The sequence below is a fragment of the Eurytemora carolleeae genome, unplaced genomic scaffold (genome assembly GCF_000591075.1).
Source record: "Eurytemora carolleeae unplaced genomic scaffold, Eaff_2.0 scaffold517, whole genome shotgun sequence".
Lineage (NCBI taxonomy): Eukaryota > Metazoa > Arthropoda > Copepoda > Calanoida > Temoridae > Eurytemora > Eurytemora carolleeae.
Genome location: NW_019396680.1, coordinates 107,773 through 126,809, shown reverse-complemented (window position 1 = coordinate 126,809; position 19,037 = coordinate 107,773). Strand labels below are relative to the sequence as shown.

Here is a 19,037-nt window from a genome sequence, read left to right as displayed (position 1 = left end):
TCTAGACAATTTTTTGGCTATGGCGTTTCATAACAATCATTACGGGAAAACAGAGTAGAGTTCAAGATAGAACTAGAATCAGGAACTGTTCCCAAGAGATCAAAACTGAGACCGTTGAACCCATTCCAGAAAAGAAACTTGAAGGATCAGATAGATGAGTGGATATAGCAAGGGGTCATTGAACCTGCTAATGAGCAGTGGACTTCACAATTAGATCCTGTTAAGAAGAAAGATGGGTAAAATATCTAAGGCTTTTAAATTCTGCAACAGTAAAGGATGCTTATCCATTAACAAACATTCAAGAGAATTTATAGAAGTTGAAACATACGGGCTGAGATTGTACCTCGACATTTGGTACATATCGATTATGAGCTTGTTTGATAGCTAACTGTGTTCTCGTTGAAACATACGAGCTGATATCATACCTCCGTTTTTGGTATAGATCTATTCAGAGCTTGTTTGATAGCTACACTTGTGTCCCTGTGTGACATTTAGAGGTTCATTAATAGCCTTTTTCCCTGTGCGGCATTTAGAATTAATAATAATAATAATTAATAGCTAGTGTCCGTATTGACACCGATAGCTGAGGAGATTGCGCCCAGTGGTAGTGGCGTTGATAGTTCACATGATTGTAGCCGCGTAGATCCTGTGCTGGTTGAATTTGATTGCGGACGGGTTGTAGCTGGATAGATACGTTTCGAGGACTTGTTATGGAGTAGGCCTTTACAACATGAATAATGAAGAATGCCGGATTTTAGACGAAAAAAAAAGAATAAAGCCAAAACATTTGTATTTACTTTAATCAGACTGCAACTTTTTGTCAATCTACAACATCTATTTATTTCAGTCATGGACAATGGACACTCTAATCTCTGGAGATCAAAAAAGAAAGAAAAAGTTCGATAAGCATTGTTAGACACAAAACATCGTTTTAGAGATTTCAAAAACTTTTTATTAACATCATTGTTACACAAATTTCTTAAAGGATTTGCCCCGTTTTGATTTAATGCCCGTTAACGAAAAGTTCATAATTAACATCTAAAAACTAGTATTGTACAGGTCACATTTATCAAACAACTAGAATAAAAGCGAAATTCTCGCAATTTCTCATTGTTTTCGCTTCCTTTCGCAAAATTCATTTGTGCAAAAAAATGCGAAATTTCGCAAAATACGAAAGAAAATTTGAAACTTTAAGAAGCTTTTTGAATTATTTTTTTGTGAGAACTTGCAACCTTTAGATCACTGTTAGGTATTATAGGTTGGGTCAGATGAACAGTTTTGATACAGGAGGTCGTCTTTCACCACTATAAAAAAATTAGACACAGTTAACCGTACTAATTAAAGAAAGATATTAAAAGGGGAGAGGGGGGGGGGAGGTTAGGATATTAAAATGAATATATTTCCCAGTCTTTAAACAAATTATGTATACTAGGCGTTTAGGGTGCTTCGCGCCCACATTCTATTTCGATTGTGGACATTTTCTCTTCATATACATTGTAAAACAAAAACAAAAAAATTTCGTGGATTTTATAAAAAAAGGGAATTTTCAAAATTTTCAATAATTGAATTTTGTTATAGACAAATTTTAAAAAATTCGATCATCCATAAACCTTCCCTGGGGTCACGCGATTTCCCACAAAAATTTGGGCTCGATCGGTTCAGCCGTTTTGACGGTTATTGGATACAAACAAACAGACACCCAAACAAGCAAACTATATTTTGATTAAACAATAAAATAAAATTGAATGCAAAGAGTCAAATCAGCTAAACATATCATTCAAATTTGAAGAAAAAATGCATTTTCTTTAAGACCGAATATATGTTCTACTCAAGCTTAATTCCCAAGATATCAATTAAGAAATGCCATTTCTGTCATGCTAAGCTGTAATCTTGCACCCAACCTGCCTGAAAGGAAGTGTCTACCTCTTTAAAAATATACATAATATCATATTGTTTGGATCATGCTACTATGTCAAACAGTTCAAATGCGTACCTGACCTGTACTGACATCCAGAAAGTTCGATAATCTCTATAAAATCTTTTTTATTGTTATTACTGATTCGCTTTATACTTTCTGTAGATTGAACTAGTCAATAAAAAACATATTCTGTTTAATCTATTTAAAAACGTAATTTATAAAAAAAGATTAAAATCATAACAAATAGAGTAAACTTCTCTATCAATGTGTTTTAATCCTAATTTAAAAGAAACATTTTTTCTGGCCGGGTTATTATGACCACCTGTGACATTTGTTATGGAAAAAATAGTTTTCCTTCATGAACGGGTTTAATGAACTTTTTTATCATTATCTACTTTTGAAGGATTTGGCTTATGAACATCTGTTCGTAAGTCTTTCAACGAAAAATTAAAAATATCAGAACAATGAAGCAAAAACGCAATGGACAAGAATTTGATTCTATGTCTCAAACTTTGATTATAAAATCTGTTAATCTTTTTAACACAATATCTATACTTCTATCCACTCTAGATATTTTAAACTATAAATTCTGTTAGATCAAATAAGTTTGAAATATCAAAGGTTTATACCATCAGGTTGCAAAGATAAAGGAATAAGCAGACTCAATTCATTTTCGCTAAAAGTTTTTACTTTCATTTTTAAGTGGTCAGATGTATATATTTGTGTTCCTACGCCCTCAAAAGAGGATATTTTGTAATACGTGAACAATTCTTTAAAAAACTACAGAATTTGTTTCCTGTGTCTGGTTGGATTTATAAACGATTAGGATGTGGGTTAAGGTTCTCCCCCAGGGGAATACGTTGATATGATATGAACTCCAGGATATAAAAGGATTTAAACCTTCATATAGTTTATCCGTCCTAAAGTCTCCATATACAGGGTTACCCACAATAGATGAGACTTCAGAGACGACAATAGCGAACTATTTTCTTACATCAGTGGTTTCCTGCGAGTGCAACAAATCATTAATTATACTTTATCTAGACTCTACTCAGCTTGTTGTATTTAAAGAGTTTTCGGTCATTACAGGTCACGGATATATAATAAAATGGATGGATCATAGACGAGTTTCGATGTAATTTTCTGGGTGGGGTGTTATGCAGTACATTGGAGTTCTAGCAGACAATGGACCCTGGACCAGCTCTTGCATAATTCCTTTCTTATTTAGCCAAACAGTTATATTCCACTGAATTTTAGAAGGTGCGGGGGATGGTTTGTTTATTTCCCTTGTGTAGTTTTCAATGTTTAAACTTTATTTCAAAGATAGCTTAATTATCGTTGCCCCCGACCTTTTTAAAGGCTTTAACATAAACAATACTGAGGATTTAAAATAATAAATATATTTTTGACTAAGAGTAAGAAGGTGGGGGGGGGGCCAAGCCCCTTCTACTAAGAATAACACTATAAATGCCACCCATCCTTGAAAGTTACGCAGGACTATAAAGTATACAGTGGGAATGATTCATATTTTTTTCTTCAGCTTAATCCTATAAAGGCTGGGCCCTATGTATAGCCTTAGAGTTCAGGTATAGGGTTGCAATGAGAGGTAATGGGGGGGCGTTAACCCCTCCCCCTTCCAGTCTATGGTGAACATTATAGCCATATTCGGGTGTCCCAATAAACATGGAAATCAAGTCTTAACTTCTTAATTGTCTTTGTTCCACAAGGCATTATTTAGTAAACACAAATTAGTATATTTCCAGTATTAACTTCTGACACAAAAACACTAGTCTCAGGATTTCTAAAGTTCAAATCTGCAAAATCAATAACATTTTAAAGGATTAAATATCTCCGTCAATTTTGAAGAAAAAAAGGAAGACCACATTTTGGAAAGCCCAGTTTTTGTTACACTCTAACTTAGTCATTCATCAATTTTTTCCAATCTGACAAGTGTAAAAAAGATTAGAATGTCATCTATGTTCTAATTATTTTTTTCCCTTACAATATATATTCAAAAAAGGCCAAATTTTTTATTTAAAAAAATATTGTTTACAATATTGATAACAATAATGAGGGATTCTTCCTTCCTACTGATTTTTGAACAAGATCAACTTGGACAGCTGAACTGGGACCTTGGTTCTCTAAGATTTTACATTCTCCAGGGCATCCTCCAATGATTTTACTTTCTGCTTTAACCTGGTGTTCCTACCTCGAAGTTTGTTGTTAAGCTGTTGTAAATTGTTGTTTGCAGCAGACAGTCTATTAAGTGTGGTCTCCTGGGTTGCATAGGAATGATCTGAAAAACATATTCTTTTTAAATCTAGAAAAAGCTTTAAAATTTAATCTTGATAATGAAATCTTCAAAAATCTCCCCCCTAGACCTGTGAAGGGGCTGGAACTCAGAGCTATCACACTTTTCAAATCTTAAACTGAAGAGTGAAGACTGAAGAACAGGACAAAAATAGTTTGCTGTTTATAAAAAAATACATATTATTGCAGTTCTGTAACCTAATTTTCCCTTTTAATTTCACAGAGTTTAGTTTGAAGAAGAGAAAAAGTAGTTCTAAAGTAAGCAATTGCAAGGTGATTGGACTGTATGTGTACCTTTAAAGTATACTTGTGCGACTTTTGCGACATCCATAAAGCTAAATGTTCTGAATTTACAGTTCAAACTTTGCCCCCACCCCTCCTAGGAGCTCCAGGGGGGGGGGGCAAAGTAAAAGAATTTCTTAAAGGAAAATTACAATATAAAAGAATGGATACACATTTTCAATAACAGACAATTTCGTAAAATGAATACCATAACCCATAAAAAAAGTATGCCTGATCGTCTAGAAGCCGAATATTTTGAATTTACAGTTCAAATTTTGTCCCCCCCCCCATAGGAGCTCCAAGGGGGGGGGGCAAAGTAAAAGAATTTCTTAAAGGAAAATTACAATAAAAAGAATGGATACAAATTTACAATAACAGATCCAATTTCGTAAAATGAATACCATACCCCTTTAAAAAAGTATGCCTGATCGTCTAGAAGCCAAATATTTTGAATTTACAGTTCAAATTTTGTCCCCCCCCCCATAGGAGCTTCTAGGGGGGGGGGGCAAAAAAATGTATGCGCTTCACGCAATTTTAGGCCCCCCCCCTACATTTCATTCTGTATATGCCCTTGAAAAACCCCATATATTTTACAGTTTGTCGCACTTTTGGACCTGTAAATTCCCGTTTTTACTATAACCCCTCTCCCTTTGCACAAGCACACAAATTTTCAAATTTGTTCAAATATCTAAGAAAACCCCTTTTATTTTACCGTTTGTCCAAGTTTTTCACCTCTAAATTTTCGTTTACCTATATATACACTGTACAGTCTCACAAATCTTTTAATTTTTAAAGAGGTTTAAAAATGAATTTTTCGTCAAAATCAAAAAAAGTTCACATTTATCGAACTTTTTAAAACAAAAATTGAATCACATATTACCTTGAACTGCTAATGACTGGGGGTTAGAGGATGGCATGGCTCCAGGTCGTAGTCTTTTAGAAGCCCTATTCAGGTCCATCAGGACAAAAATGGTCTGAGCATATCACACTCCATTTTTTCGGATTCCAGGAGGAAGGTTGGCCTGTAAATTTCGCCCATGCTACTCTTAGGTCATTTTTCGGGAACGAAAAAAGGATTTTATCTTAACAAGTATTATTATTTTCACAAGATATTACGCTGCAGTACCTCATGTTCATACATCTCAGGGCCCACTGTTTATCAACACAGCTGTACAACTTTCCTACTCTATGGACCCTGAACTTTCCTTCAGATATTAATTCTTTGTAAACAAAAAAAAATCTATTTTGAATAAAAAAAATAAAAGATTGTATAAAAGAAACATTAAAAAAAAACATAAATATGCCCCTAAAATAAACACAACAAATCTAGGGTCCGGTTTGCTACATCCGCTGGTAGGCCCATGGAAAAAATTACCAAAATAAAATTTGTACTGTGGCCGAGTTCAGTGTAGATAGATAGATAGAATCATATCTATAAGCGGGCCGTGTTACAGGTCTCATACCTTATGAGTAACCTAGAAGAGGAAAAAGAATTTGAATTAGTAAAATGTAGATTAAGAGATATAAATATTTATAACTTTCTTAATTCTTTAAAATCTGAAATGTCAAATTTTGTGTTTAAGAAATAGAAGACTAAAAAGATAAGTTCATAAACTAAGAACGAACTGTTCTTGAACAAAACAAAGAACTTTTCTTAATCTAGAAAGATATTTTCTGGAAATAAGAAAGACATTTTTTTAATCAAAGAAAGAACTGTTCGTAAACTAGGAAAGAACTGTTTTTAAACTAAGAAAGGGTGTTCATAATCTTAGAAAGAATGTGTCTCATATACTAAGGAAGAGTTGAATTAAGGGGTTTATTACCTTAAACCAGGGGAAGCATAACCGACCTTCAGACCATGAAGAGTTAAAGATAAAGTTACATATTTAAGTTTTGCGCTCAGTCTCTTTAAAAAGGAACTTTTCCTGTTTGTCAAGATTAAGCTTTATCTGTCCTTTCATTCCCTTTGCTAGATACTTGAATTCAACACTTCAAATTCAAATATTCTATGAATAGACCTTCTGTATAATGTATTACTTGTATTGTAAAATGTACACCTTACAGAATTCTGTACAATTTGCCTGTATTTATGATGTACGCCTTACAGACTTCTGTACAATTTACATGTATTTATGTTGTACACCTTACAGTTACATACTACACATGAACAATGTACATGTATATTATAATGTACACCATAAAGATTACAGAACACGGGTTTCCTAAAAAAAATGTTAGCCAAAGTCTGGCCAGCCTACTATATTGCAAACAATTTAATATATATGAGCGAAGAGCTTTATTATATGGATAAATAAAACCGGTGGCTAACATACACACTCTTAATTAAATGATGGTTTTGCTATACTTCTTTTGATGATATACCTTTGATATTATCTTACCTTCATAACTATAGGGTTTCCGCTCGAATCAAATTTTCGCAAATTTTGCACAAATCCGCGCAAATTTGCTTGTAAATTCCGCAAAATTTGCTTCGCAAAAAATTGCACGAATTTGATTCTCAAAAGATTGCATGAATTTTTTTAACCACAACTCTCAGCAAAAAAAAGTTCATGATTCACAAATTCAATAAACAATCACTTGCATAAATTCGACATTAAAAAAAATAAAATAAGATAAAAACAGTAAATTACATGAGACTTTCCCGCGCAATTAAAGAGCAAATTGCTTAAAAATTATTCGGCGACTCAATTTTGTGTTGATTTTTCTATGCAAGCTGGAGTGCAAATAAATGATCTTCAGCATTTTTGCTCAAGCCCAGGTTTTAAGAAGGCATTATTGTGAATTATACATGCTCGCCTGAAATTAAATTCGACAGCCCCGCCATTATCCCCAGGACTTACTCGATTAAAAAATGACACAAATCCCCTAAAGAGACAGGCTGGCTTGTTAGTAATTTTATCTAACATATTCATATTTAGACCTAGATTTAGATTAGACGCAAACCAGTCTCATCTCTAGTCATTTTTCAAGTACAGGCTGCAGAAATATATAATCTACTAGGCTTCCGGGGCGCTTCGCCCGTATCTTCGATTTGACCTTTTAATTTTTGCTTTATCTGTGGCAATGTTTCTTTTTAAATTATAAAACAGTAACAAAAAATGTTAATTTGTCTATTTTTCGTGGATTATCAAAAAATGTTCAGGCAAATTTTAAGCTCTTCACTTTCATAAACCTTACCTGGCATACTGTGAGGCCCACCAAAAATTGGGACTCGATCGGTTCTGCCATTTTAACGTTTATTGGACACAAACAGACAATCAAACAAACAAGCTAAGAATGTATAACTAGACAAACAGGGCGCTTCGCACCCATCTTCTATTTCAATTGTGAACATTTTCTCTTGTATACATTGTAAAAAAAAACTAAAAAAATTCGCAGATTTATAAAAAAAAATTCGTGGATTTTCAAAATTTAATGAAAATCCATTTTTGTTGGAGGCTAATTTTTGAAATTTTGATTGTTTGTAAACCTACCCTAGGATCATGTAAGGTCCCACAAAACATTTAGCCTCGATCAATTCACCCGTTTTTATTTTAATTGGACATAAGCATGAAGTACATATATTAGGATTTTGTGTTTGATCCAACATACTTCAAAACAGATAAATCAAAATCTAGGGGGTAAGTCACATTATCCTGGGGAAGCAAAAATATTAGAATATCAAATGCCAAATGATCAAAAATCATTAAATAATCAAAAAAATGTACGCTGAACAGTTAGAACAACTATTTTTTTTAAATATCATACAATTTTTCAATAATGTTAATTTTAAAGTTTAAGTTATTCTTAAACATATTTTTATGATAAATACCTCTGTAAAATGCAAGCTCTCTCTTTCACGCAATATATTTTTCTTCTTTCTCTTCTCTTCTATGTTCTATTCTTCTCTTCTATTTCTACTCTTCTCTTCTATTTCTACTCTTCTCTTCTATGTTCTATTCTTCTCTTCTATTTCGTTCTATTCTTCTCTTCTATTTCTACTCTTCTCTTCTATTTCTACTCTTCTCTTCTATTTCTACTCTTCTCTTCTATTTTCTTCTCTTCTCCATTTCTTCTCTTCTTTTTTCTTCTCTTCTCTTTTCTTCTTTTTTTCTTCTATTTTTTCTTCTCTTTTTTCTTTTCTTTTCTTCTTTTCTCTACTATTTAACTTTTATAAAAATGTTGGAAGTCTGCAAATTATAACAGAATAATCGGCAAAAATTTATTTGAAATTTGGTATTAAAATGTTAATTTTATTATTGGTTTATGATAAAAAGTTTTTTAATAATACATATTACAAGCAAAAGGTATGAATCATACAATTAATTCTATTAGAATTTTAAATGTGATACAAGCTTTTTCATGTTATCGCATACACAAAGTAATGTTTCTCATTATATACATTGAGCTTATTGTAGCATTTTTTCTAACGGAAAATGTTAAACTTTAAAAAAAAATTTTGTTGATTGCTTATGTATGATGCATGATAAAAACTGAATGAATGCCGATAACGATTGTTGTAAACGCCTACTCCATAATAGTTTCTCAAACACGTATCTATCCAGGTACAACTTAGATTCTCTTGATTATCAATGTCAACACACGGCTACACTCCTGTGAACATCAACGCAACTACCCCTGGGAGCGATCTCGTTAACTATCAGTCTCAACATGACACTAGCAATTAATCGATCAAATCAAAACTCAAGGCAACAATTACAATTCTTTCTGGTTCAATGAAACCAAATTACTCTCAACACTATGACTACAGATTATGATTGGGTCCATAACAGCATAATTACAAGTAATGCGCTGTTATATATATATAACGCAGTTAAACAATCACAATATGGGTATGACGGAGTTATATATATCTACATACATTGAATGGGTTAATCGCAATACATGATTTATGTATTTACTAATGGGTACATTTAGCTGTACGTAATTTACTATGGGCTTTATATTTGCTACACGACGATATCTTCTTCAGTGATCCTCAGATAGAGATTTAAAGGGATTTTTTGTGAATTGAGTAACTAATTCACCTAAAAATCGTCGACAGTTCCTTTAAATCCAAGGTTAGCTTATGCAACTGCATCAATTCTACAGGTACTGCCCCGCCTGTCCAGTCTATAGTTTTCTCGTACAGGCACGACTTAAACTACATTTTTAATCTAATTGCAAACAGGACCAGAGGCGTATTCAGGGGGGGGGGGCTATGGGCTCTGGTTTCAGGTTATTTTGGCATTTAAGGGTGGCCATTGTTATCCCCCCCTCTCTATATCTTTCTCTATATCTCTAGTATCTATATACCTCTATATCTGTATATCTTTATATCTATGTCAGGACGGAAATTCCAAACTTTTTATGTCAAATTCCAAATATTATTTAAACTGAATAATTCAGAACAAATATTGAGAACATAAGGTTTCAGTTATTGTAAATATATTCTAGGATATTTAAATAATTATTTATCAGACAGAAGGGTTTCAATTTTCGATACATGAAATCAACTTGCTACAGGGACTCTGGGTGTTGTTTCAAGTGACCTTCCATTTATATATTTGATGATGAAAAATAGGGGGGGGGAGGCTAGACAATTTTGATAAGTTAAACTAGACATGTTATCTGATCTTTACATGCTCTGTGGGCGAAGTTTTAAATTAGTTTAGTAAAGTACCTAGTTGAACCTAGTTGAACATACACACACATCAGATTACGATCAAACAGACACTTGTATAGTTTGAATTCTTAAGTATTCACCCAAATAATCTTTGCGCGCGGAAGAAGCAAAAGTTTAAATTATATCTAAAAGTTTTTTTAATGTATATGAGGGAGGGAGGGTCATTATAACAATAATTTCTCGTCCAAGCCACATTTTCATAAAGGAATTGAGGCTTTGCAGCAAACTCTGATTTTCCAGACCTTGTATTGTTCCAACCAAACGTCGTAGACCTTAGATATTTCAAACTATGAATTATGTTAGCTCAACTTATTTAAGTTTGAAATATCAAATGTGTACAACATCAGGTCGCTAAGATATTGGAATCAGAAAATTTAAGTTTGTGGCAAAAACCAAATTACTTTTTCGTGTGGAACACCTCGTCCTTCAGTATATTTTTTTTAAGTGTTTAATCTTAAAGTTTAAAAAAAAACTTCTTGGTACAATACTATACCCTGATATGAACTCTGATATGAGAAAATAATAAGAATGATATAATCTATTAAATGCACACAAATTGCAGTGAAGTATCCAATAGAAATTTTAATGTACTTGCCGAAATAATGAAATCGAACAGTTTTTGTCTTAAACTTTGATATTCTTTTTTTCGTTTTTGATAACATTTGAAAACTATAATCCTGTTAGTTTTAGAATTTGTTTGAACAAAATCGAAACTTTGTTAGTTAGCTAGAATGAAATGTTTTTACTTCCCAATGCCCAGCCCTAAAAGTACAACATTATTTATTTGTTAGCTGGGAAAATTAATCAAAATTTAAGTACAAATTTAAATACAAATTCAAGCAAGAGTCGGTAGATTGAAGGGAGTACATTTCTAATTAACTTTTAAACTTTTTGTATTTTTTCATCTTTGACAATTGGTTGAATTTAAATAAAACCGTTCATATAAATGGCAATCTGGATTCCAGATGATCATATTCAGGTCTTATTAAAATTATCTTAAATATTTAGCAATCTATTACAGGGACATTGCATATATTGCCTTGTAGTTGAAGGTTGGTTTACAACAAAACAGCTAAACAAATGTGGCTTAATTTATTATGGTGCCCCACTTCAGAATTGGTTTCAGTTTAGTCGGGATTTTAAAATGCTCCTAAAATTTTCATTTTTGTTTTTATAATTCTGAAAATTTTCTTAAAAAACGAGAAAATTTGCGAAATTTGTTATGTCCGAAGAAGACAATTTTGCAGAAAAATCAACAACATAAGAGGGGCGGGAAGCGCCCAGGAAGCTAAGTATTTATAAATGCATTAAAGAGAATCATCTGGATAATTCTACCAGAGGAATGTAGTTGCGTAGAGACTATACTATACTTGGATAAATAGGTGGGAATCCGCTGAAGTTACACAGTTGTTCTTCGACTCTCATACAAGCAACATGTTAGCCCAGGTTTGTTAAAATGATAATTGTAAAAAAAATTAAATAATATTTTGTTAATTTTAGGTTTTTCTTTTCTCTGCTATCACTGCTGTGTGTATTGGTGAGACTGATCCAGGAATACTGACAAGATCTGAACATGTTGCTCCTTTACTGGGCGGGGGAAGTGTTTCTCATCATTCAAATACCCTTGAAGATGGTCGATCAATAGTCCACCGCCACCATACACAGACATCAAACGATGGCCTTCGTACTTTCTTGACAACTCAGGGTCAGTTTGTCAACCCTGGGCTTGTCCAGAGGGGGATTTTTCAGAATTCTCCCGGTTTGCTTCAGGAGCAGACATTTTTTGTAAATGATCAAGGTTTGATTCGGGCGCAGCAACAGCCTTTCCTGATTCAATCTCCATCTCTATTCCAGGATCAAGTGCTCCGTACCAATCCTGCCGCTCTTTTCCAGCAGCAAGTTCTCAGAACAGAATCCCCAGCGCTTGTTAACCAACCCTTAGTGAGTGCTAGTGCTCCAGCTTTTCTTCAGCAAGGAGCCTCCCTTCTTCAGCAGCAACCGTCCCTGCTTCAGCAGCAACCTTCCCTTCTTCAACACACTGATGGCCGATTCTTTGCCTTAAATGCTAACCTTCAACCAGGTCAAATATTTCAGACTCCTGACGGAAGAATATTTACTCTGTCCAGTGCTAGCAATACCGATGCTTCTGCAATCAGAGAAGTAGACGCTACAGAAAATGAAGATGAATCAGATTATGAATATGTGACTGAGGAAGAGTTAGAAGAGGAAGCTCCAGCTGTTCTGGACAGATCTAACTCTGCAGCCCCGCCACCTGCTCTCCCTGCTCCACTACCTGCCCTTCCAGCACCAGTTGAAGAGCAAGTTGCTCGGCTTCCACAGTACGGTGGACGGACAGTAGCTTCTCCTGTATCAACTTCTAGGTTTGCAGTGTCACCTGTGTCTGTATCTCCTGTAGCACTTGCTCCAGCTCCAGGAAGAAGCCACCTACTAGCAGATTCTAGTACGTCAGTGTTCCAAGGGTATTATTCATTCCCTAATGCTGGAATAGATTTCAACTTTTAGATTAATCTCATATACAAGAAGATGTTGTTCATGTTCTTCTTCTTTCAGTTTTTATCGAAATTTTCTTTCCTAAATCATCTTCTTTTCCGAACCAACATCTGCCTAAGTAGAGCTTATTTCAGAGAAGCTTCTTATTACAGCTTTATAGCTAATACTTTTTACTCGTACTCCGACCAATCTAGAGTTCTAGTTTTTTCACTAGTCATACTTTAAACAAAGTTACCAATATGTATTATACTAAAACCTATTTATTGTTAAGTTGTTAAAGAAACTATAAATAAAATTAAATCTAAATCTAGTATTTTGTTGCTTGATTATATTATTAAACATGCTTGGGAACCCAGCGTGGACTAAGGGAGTCATAGTAAGATTTCACCGTTTACCCGCCCCTTGTCGTAAATTGCGATTTCAGCTATTTAACCCACTCAACATAGAATCTCTAAACCATGCTAAAACATTCCTGCGGCTTTCCCAAGTTCCCCAGTCAAAATTGGAGGCAAATCGGTCCAGAGGTTCCTGAGTTATGATCGGAAAAACAAACAGACAAACAGAGATTACAACTTTATATATATAGATTAGTCTATTTCTCATTCTATTTCCTTTAAAAAAATATTGTTCTCATTGAATAAGAAACTCTGATTTTCTAATCCTTATATTAAGCAACCTAATGTTGTAGACTTTAGTTATTTCAAACTACAAATTTCTGTTTAAAAAATAATCTAAGTTGAAAATATCAAAGGTTTACATTATCAGGTTGCAAAGATATAGGCATTAAATCATTTAACTTTGTGACAAAGACTTAGTTCCTTTATTTTTTTATTATTTTTATTAATTTTATTATTACTAAAGGGAGTGTTCGTGAAAAATGAAAGGGGGTATAGGCTTAGTGCGATAAAAAAGCGCTTTTGATCGCTACTAATCTTACTTCTATCTGTTGCGTCTATAAGGAGAAAATTGTTAAAGACGTCTCATACCGAATAACTTAGCGTTCATACAAATTGAGAAAATTGCAACATACGACTTAGACCGTAAAAAAATCAATTTAATTTCAAACAAATCATTCAGATATTACAACTTATAGTCAACGATTATCTTTCGCCACATTTATATATAGTTTATATTTTATAATATTTTATTTTTTAGAAACTTTTTTCAACTGATTTCGAAAATTGTGAGTGGTGTGCGGCATTCTTAGATAGTTGCGCAAGCGACAAGAGAAACAAACAAATTAATTAAAAAATATTATAAAATATAAACTATATATAAATGTTGTAATATCTGAATGATTTGTTTGAAATTAAATTGATTTTTTTTACGGTCTAAGTCGTATGTTGCAATTTTCTCAATTTGTATGGCCGCCAAGTTATTCGGTATGAGACGTCTTTAACAATTTTCTCCTTATAGACGCAACAGATAGAAGTAAGATTAGTAGCGATCAAAAGCGCTTTTTTATCGCACTAAGCCTATACCCCCTTTCATTTTTCACGAACTCTCCCTTTAGTAAGGGGAAAAAGATACGTTTTATTCATTCTTACAGGAAAAGTAATTATGAAGCATATTTAACAAACAAAAGAATTCTGCGTCAATATTAATCTGGCTGAATCAGTTAAAACTATGTGGGTTAAGACAAAAACATTCATAAAAGAATAATTATACAAGAAAAGAGCAAATTGTCAATAAAAATCATTAAAAAACTAAAATAACATAATAAAAAATGTCAATTTTATCAATTAGTTTTTATTGAGCTTAATTTTACCAAAAAAAACAGTGCTAAACCAAGAAACCATATTTTTACAAAGTTATTTAACTTTTATACACAACTAATTCTATCTGATATAAACAAACGTCTACAAATTTAAAGTTTAGTGGGAACTTAATTTCATACATGCACGCATCCAAATTTCCCTTATCTTTAGGATATCGTCGTTTTTTTCTATCAATTCCCTTTTTCGTTTCTGCAAGATATTTTTTTATACAAACTGCAAAATGGAAAAGAAATAAGAATGCAGCTCGTTAAATCAAGGTTTACTTATAATTCGTGAACAGTCCATTTACAAGAGCAGAAATACGAATATTTAAGTTGATGAATCCCCATTATTTTTTGGTTCTCAATTTTTATTTAGAAGTGAAGATGCACAACATTTGGATTCACCGACATAGGATAAAACACCATAGAGTCAAACGATCTTATAGGGTTAAATGCCATAGGGTCAAACACCATAGGGTCAAACACCATAGGGTCAAACGCCATAGGATTAAAAGACATAGGATCAAACGACATAGGGTCAAACGACCATGGGTCAAATGCCATAGGGTCAAACAAAATAGGGTCAAACAGCATAGGGTTAAACGACATAGGGTCAAACGACTTAGGGTCAAATGCCATAGGGTCAAACGATATAGGGTCAAACGACTTAGGGTCAAACGGCTTAGGGTCAAATGCCATAGGGTCAAACGACATAGGGTCAAACGACATAGGGTCAGACGACATAGGGTCAAACACCATGGAGTCAAACGACATAGGGTCAAACGACTTAGGGTCAAATGCCATAGGGTCAAAAGACATAGGGTCAAACGATATTGGGTCAAACGACATAAGGTCAAACGACATAGGGTCAAATGAAATAGGGTCAAACGACAAAGGATCAAACGACATAGGGTCAAACTTCATAGGGTCAAACGACCCAGAGTCAAACGACCTAGAGTCAAACGACATAGGGTCAAACGACAACGGGTCAAACGACATAGGGTCAAACGACATAGGGTCAAACGACCTAGAGTCAAACGACATATTTAGAGTCGAAAACGCAACTAAAGGGTGAAACGACATAAGTGCGACAAACAGACAAACACTATTATTTTTAAAGAGAGAGCACATTAATTTTAACATTTCAGCGCTCGGCCCCCTAGCCGCAGTGCCTTCATAATACACAAAGATCCAGGCTGCTATAATAAACAGTTGCATTCATTTTTTAAACTGGGCCGACTTTAATGTGTAGCGATGTTTTGACCTTTGTTTTTACCTCAACAACTTACTTATGCTTTATTGTAGCCCTAGACATGTACGTTCAATTTCACTTGTATTTCGCTTCAGTTGTTTAGAAGTAATTGGCAAAGTTTGCAACGGGTTTTTGCTTGCAACCTTTGGATCACTGTAAGTACATAAATACACTTTAAAATTGATCACTGTCATATGGATCCACTGTCAAGGAAAATAAACATAACCTTTAGTTTTTTCTGCCTCATTAAAGTTTTAGTCCCAGTTTTTGATCAGTATTTGAATTTAAATCTGTTAATAAAAAAGGCAAATTCTATTAAAAAATTTAAAAATTAAATCGTCAATTAACAAACTCGAAAATGTAAGACAATTTACAGTAATAACCATAAAGAATGAGATCTGAGAGACGACTGTAGGAAATCTATTTAGTTTTGTCTCTTTCATTTAAGGTTTCCAGCAGATATAAACAAATTTTATTTTAAATGCAATTTTAAGACAATATTTAAAGGGGCTGTATAAGCGTAATTTTATACGACCCTTCGCGTAAAGATGTCAATGCCCAATTCACAACGATACCCCTTAAGTTTATATAAATTACTAGCTGACGTGCCCGGTGTTGCCCGTGAAATTTCAAAAGCATTTTTTTTAAATTTTCGAAATTTACCTATGCTACTCCCAAGCACCGGGGTGGGTTTGCTTAACAAAATTTGGCCAATTCGGTCCAGCCGTTTGCAAACCATGGCTAACATATATAGATATATGAGCGAAGAGCTTTATTACATAGAAGATATGAATAATGTTTGTTTGTGTTTTTAAAAACTAATTATTTTATGAATTATCAATACTGATAAGTTAGACCTAAAAAAAAGACAATATCTTTTACACAATTGATCAGATAAAGGTTTCAAGAATACCTTTTTAAATCGGACATTGTCATCTTTGCAAGGAGGGTCACTTGTAATTATACTTACAGTCCCTTTAAGACAGAAAATCAAATCAAATCTTTAGGGCTTTTTATTTTAAAAAATTAGGTTATCATCAAAGTCTCTTCCCTTGAAGGGAACCCTGTACGTCACAGAAAAGTGTATTTATTAGCATTTTTTAAATTTTTATTTTATAGTTTGAAGATGACATATTTGTTTGCAAATTATTTAGAAATAGAAGGAGGGGGCGATAGGGTTTCCGTACACTTTGCTGTGACGTTTTTGGACTGCTGAAGAACTAGTTTTTGAGTAACAACAATAATAAAGATTGTAAATAATAACACAAATGATAAACAAACATCTGGCATTTCTGGCGTTAGATAAAGATTCACCGTACACTAACTCATGTTTGTTTACATTAGATCGGCCTCCTTTTTTATTGTTACGCAAAAACTAGTTCTTCATCAGTCAAAAAACGTCAAAGCAAAGTGTACGGAAACCCTATCGCCCCCTCCTTCTATTCAATTCTCCTTGCCTTCCCCCCATTCCCCCCATACCCCCTGATTATCCAACTACCAGACGGTATTTTACATATTTTGTTGTGAATGCTATAAACCCCATTTCAGCGACATTTTCAAATCCAATTTTAGATAAAATCAAAGATTCGAATTTTTAAATTGCAATAGATTTATATATATTTTGAAGAAAATAATCTATTTTCAGCAATTCATTTTATATCTTTTATCATAAACAAGAGTCTGGTTTGAACCTTTCAACGACGTTTAATTTTTAGCCGGAATATAATCTAAAAAGCAAATATTTTTAACCCAATTCCTGCTGGGGCCGGGGGGGGGGGGGCAATTTGACCCCCCCTGTAGTTTTTTTTAACATAACTCAACAAGTATTGGTCTCAGGCTGTTGAAAATTTCTGACTTTTCCTAAACACCCATAGCACTCTCTTTAGATCTAAAATCGGGCTTTTATAGTAACTTCCTTGAGTCCTCAGGGGCCCATGCCTGAATGACTACTTTTCATGTAACAAACTAAATTTTTGTTTTTACACACTTTAAGTTGTCAGATTTTAATAATTTTTAGCTTTTTGGAAAGCCTATAACATAAGCCTATGTCAAAATAAATTTGCGCAATAATTGCATTAATTACACATTGATTGCAAAAATTTTTGCCTATTTGAAATGGCATGGTCAAGGGTTTTGCACATTTTTTGTTTGAAAACATTTTTAATATACAACTAGATTTTGCCAAAAAAAAAAATTTTCTTCAAATTTTCAAGTTTTTTTCAGAATCTAAAAGTCGAGCATAAGAACTTTCCAATGATGTATCATTTGTCATTTTTGGACATCAAACAGGGGATTTAGAGGGGGAGGGGGGTATTCTGGTTTTCAAATACCCCATCAGGGATAGGGTTAATTTAGAAAACAATTTCTAAACATATTAAAAACTATCAAGTCTCGAATATATTTATCAATAAAAATCTGTGGTTTAACTTTACCTTAATGTAGGAACGTTTAAGCTCCGAAGCACATGTTTTAAATCTAAAAATCTGAAGCTTTTAATGTCTTTAATGTCTTTAATTCTTTCAATTCAATTTCTTTGATAAAATCTGGTTCCAACTACTCTCTCTTTGCCAGAAAATGAAAATATAAATCTTTAACGTTGATCAACATTCCCCTTCCCTTACCCTTACTCATTCCCTTTCCCCCTCTTCCCCTTCCCCCTTTTCCTTCCCCCGTCTGTTCTTCTGCCTCACATTTCCCCCTTCCTGCAGAGGCTCCCACCAAAAGTTGGCAGTTTTCTGTAAAAAAAAAAAAATTAAGTCTGCGATCATAAACAGCTCAAAGATATTCCTGATATATCCATAACACACGATATTCTGTATGAAATCTTCATATATAGGGAATTTCGAGCATATATATATATACAAAGTTGTAATCTCTATTTGTCTGTTTGTTTGTATGTCCGATCATAACTCAGTATCCCCTGGATTGATTTGCTACAAATATTGATGTAAACTCGAAAGAACCAGGCCTCTAGGTTGGGTAAACTGACTTTAGTTTAGTTCCCAGACAAAGCTGGGTTCTCAAGCTAGAATTTTTATATTTTAACCCCCCCTTTCCCTTATCCTCCCAATGCTATGGAGTATAAAAGTTGTTTAGCTGGAGTGTTGTTGAATGACTGCTATATATAATATCAATATAGGAAACTACCCTCTGAACTTGACACTAATACCATCATCTCAACTAAGCGGATGTAAAAGGTGGAACGGAAAGAAATATATATTTTTCTTTTTCGCAAATTTGGCATGGTATTAATTCTAACTTGACCCTCTCTCCTCCTCCTCTAAAACTCCTTTGAAAACACGGACCCATTAACCCCCAG

At 33.6% G+C, this 19,037-nt stretch overlaps 1 protein-coding gene across 1 annotated transcript; it reads left to right on the top strand.

Moving 5' to 3' along the window:
- Positions 1-11,595: 11,595 nt before the first annotated feature.
- On the top strand, positions 11,596-13,017 carry LOC111707299 (uncharacterized). Its single transcript, XM_023480381.1, has 2 exons — positions 11,596-11,642; positions 11,697-13,017. Exons 1-2 carry the CDS (start codon positions 11,631-11,633, stop codon positions 12,717-12,719), a joined length of 1,035 nt encoding a protein of 344 aa, XP_023336149.1. The 5' UTR covers positions 11,596-11,630; the 3' UTR covers positions 12,720-13,017.
- Positions 13,018-19,037: the final 6,020 nt, after the last annotated feature.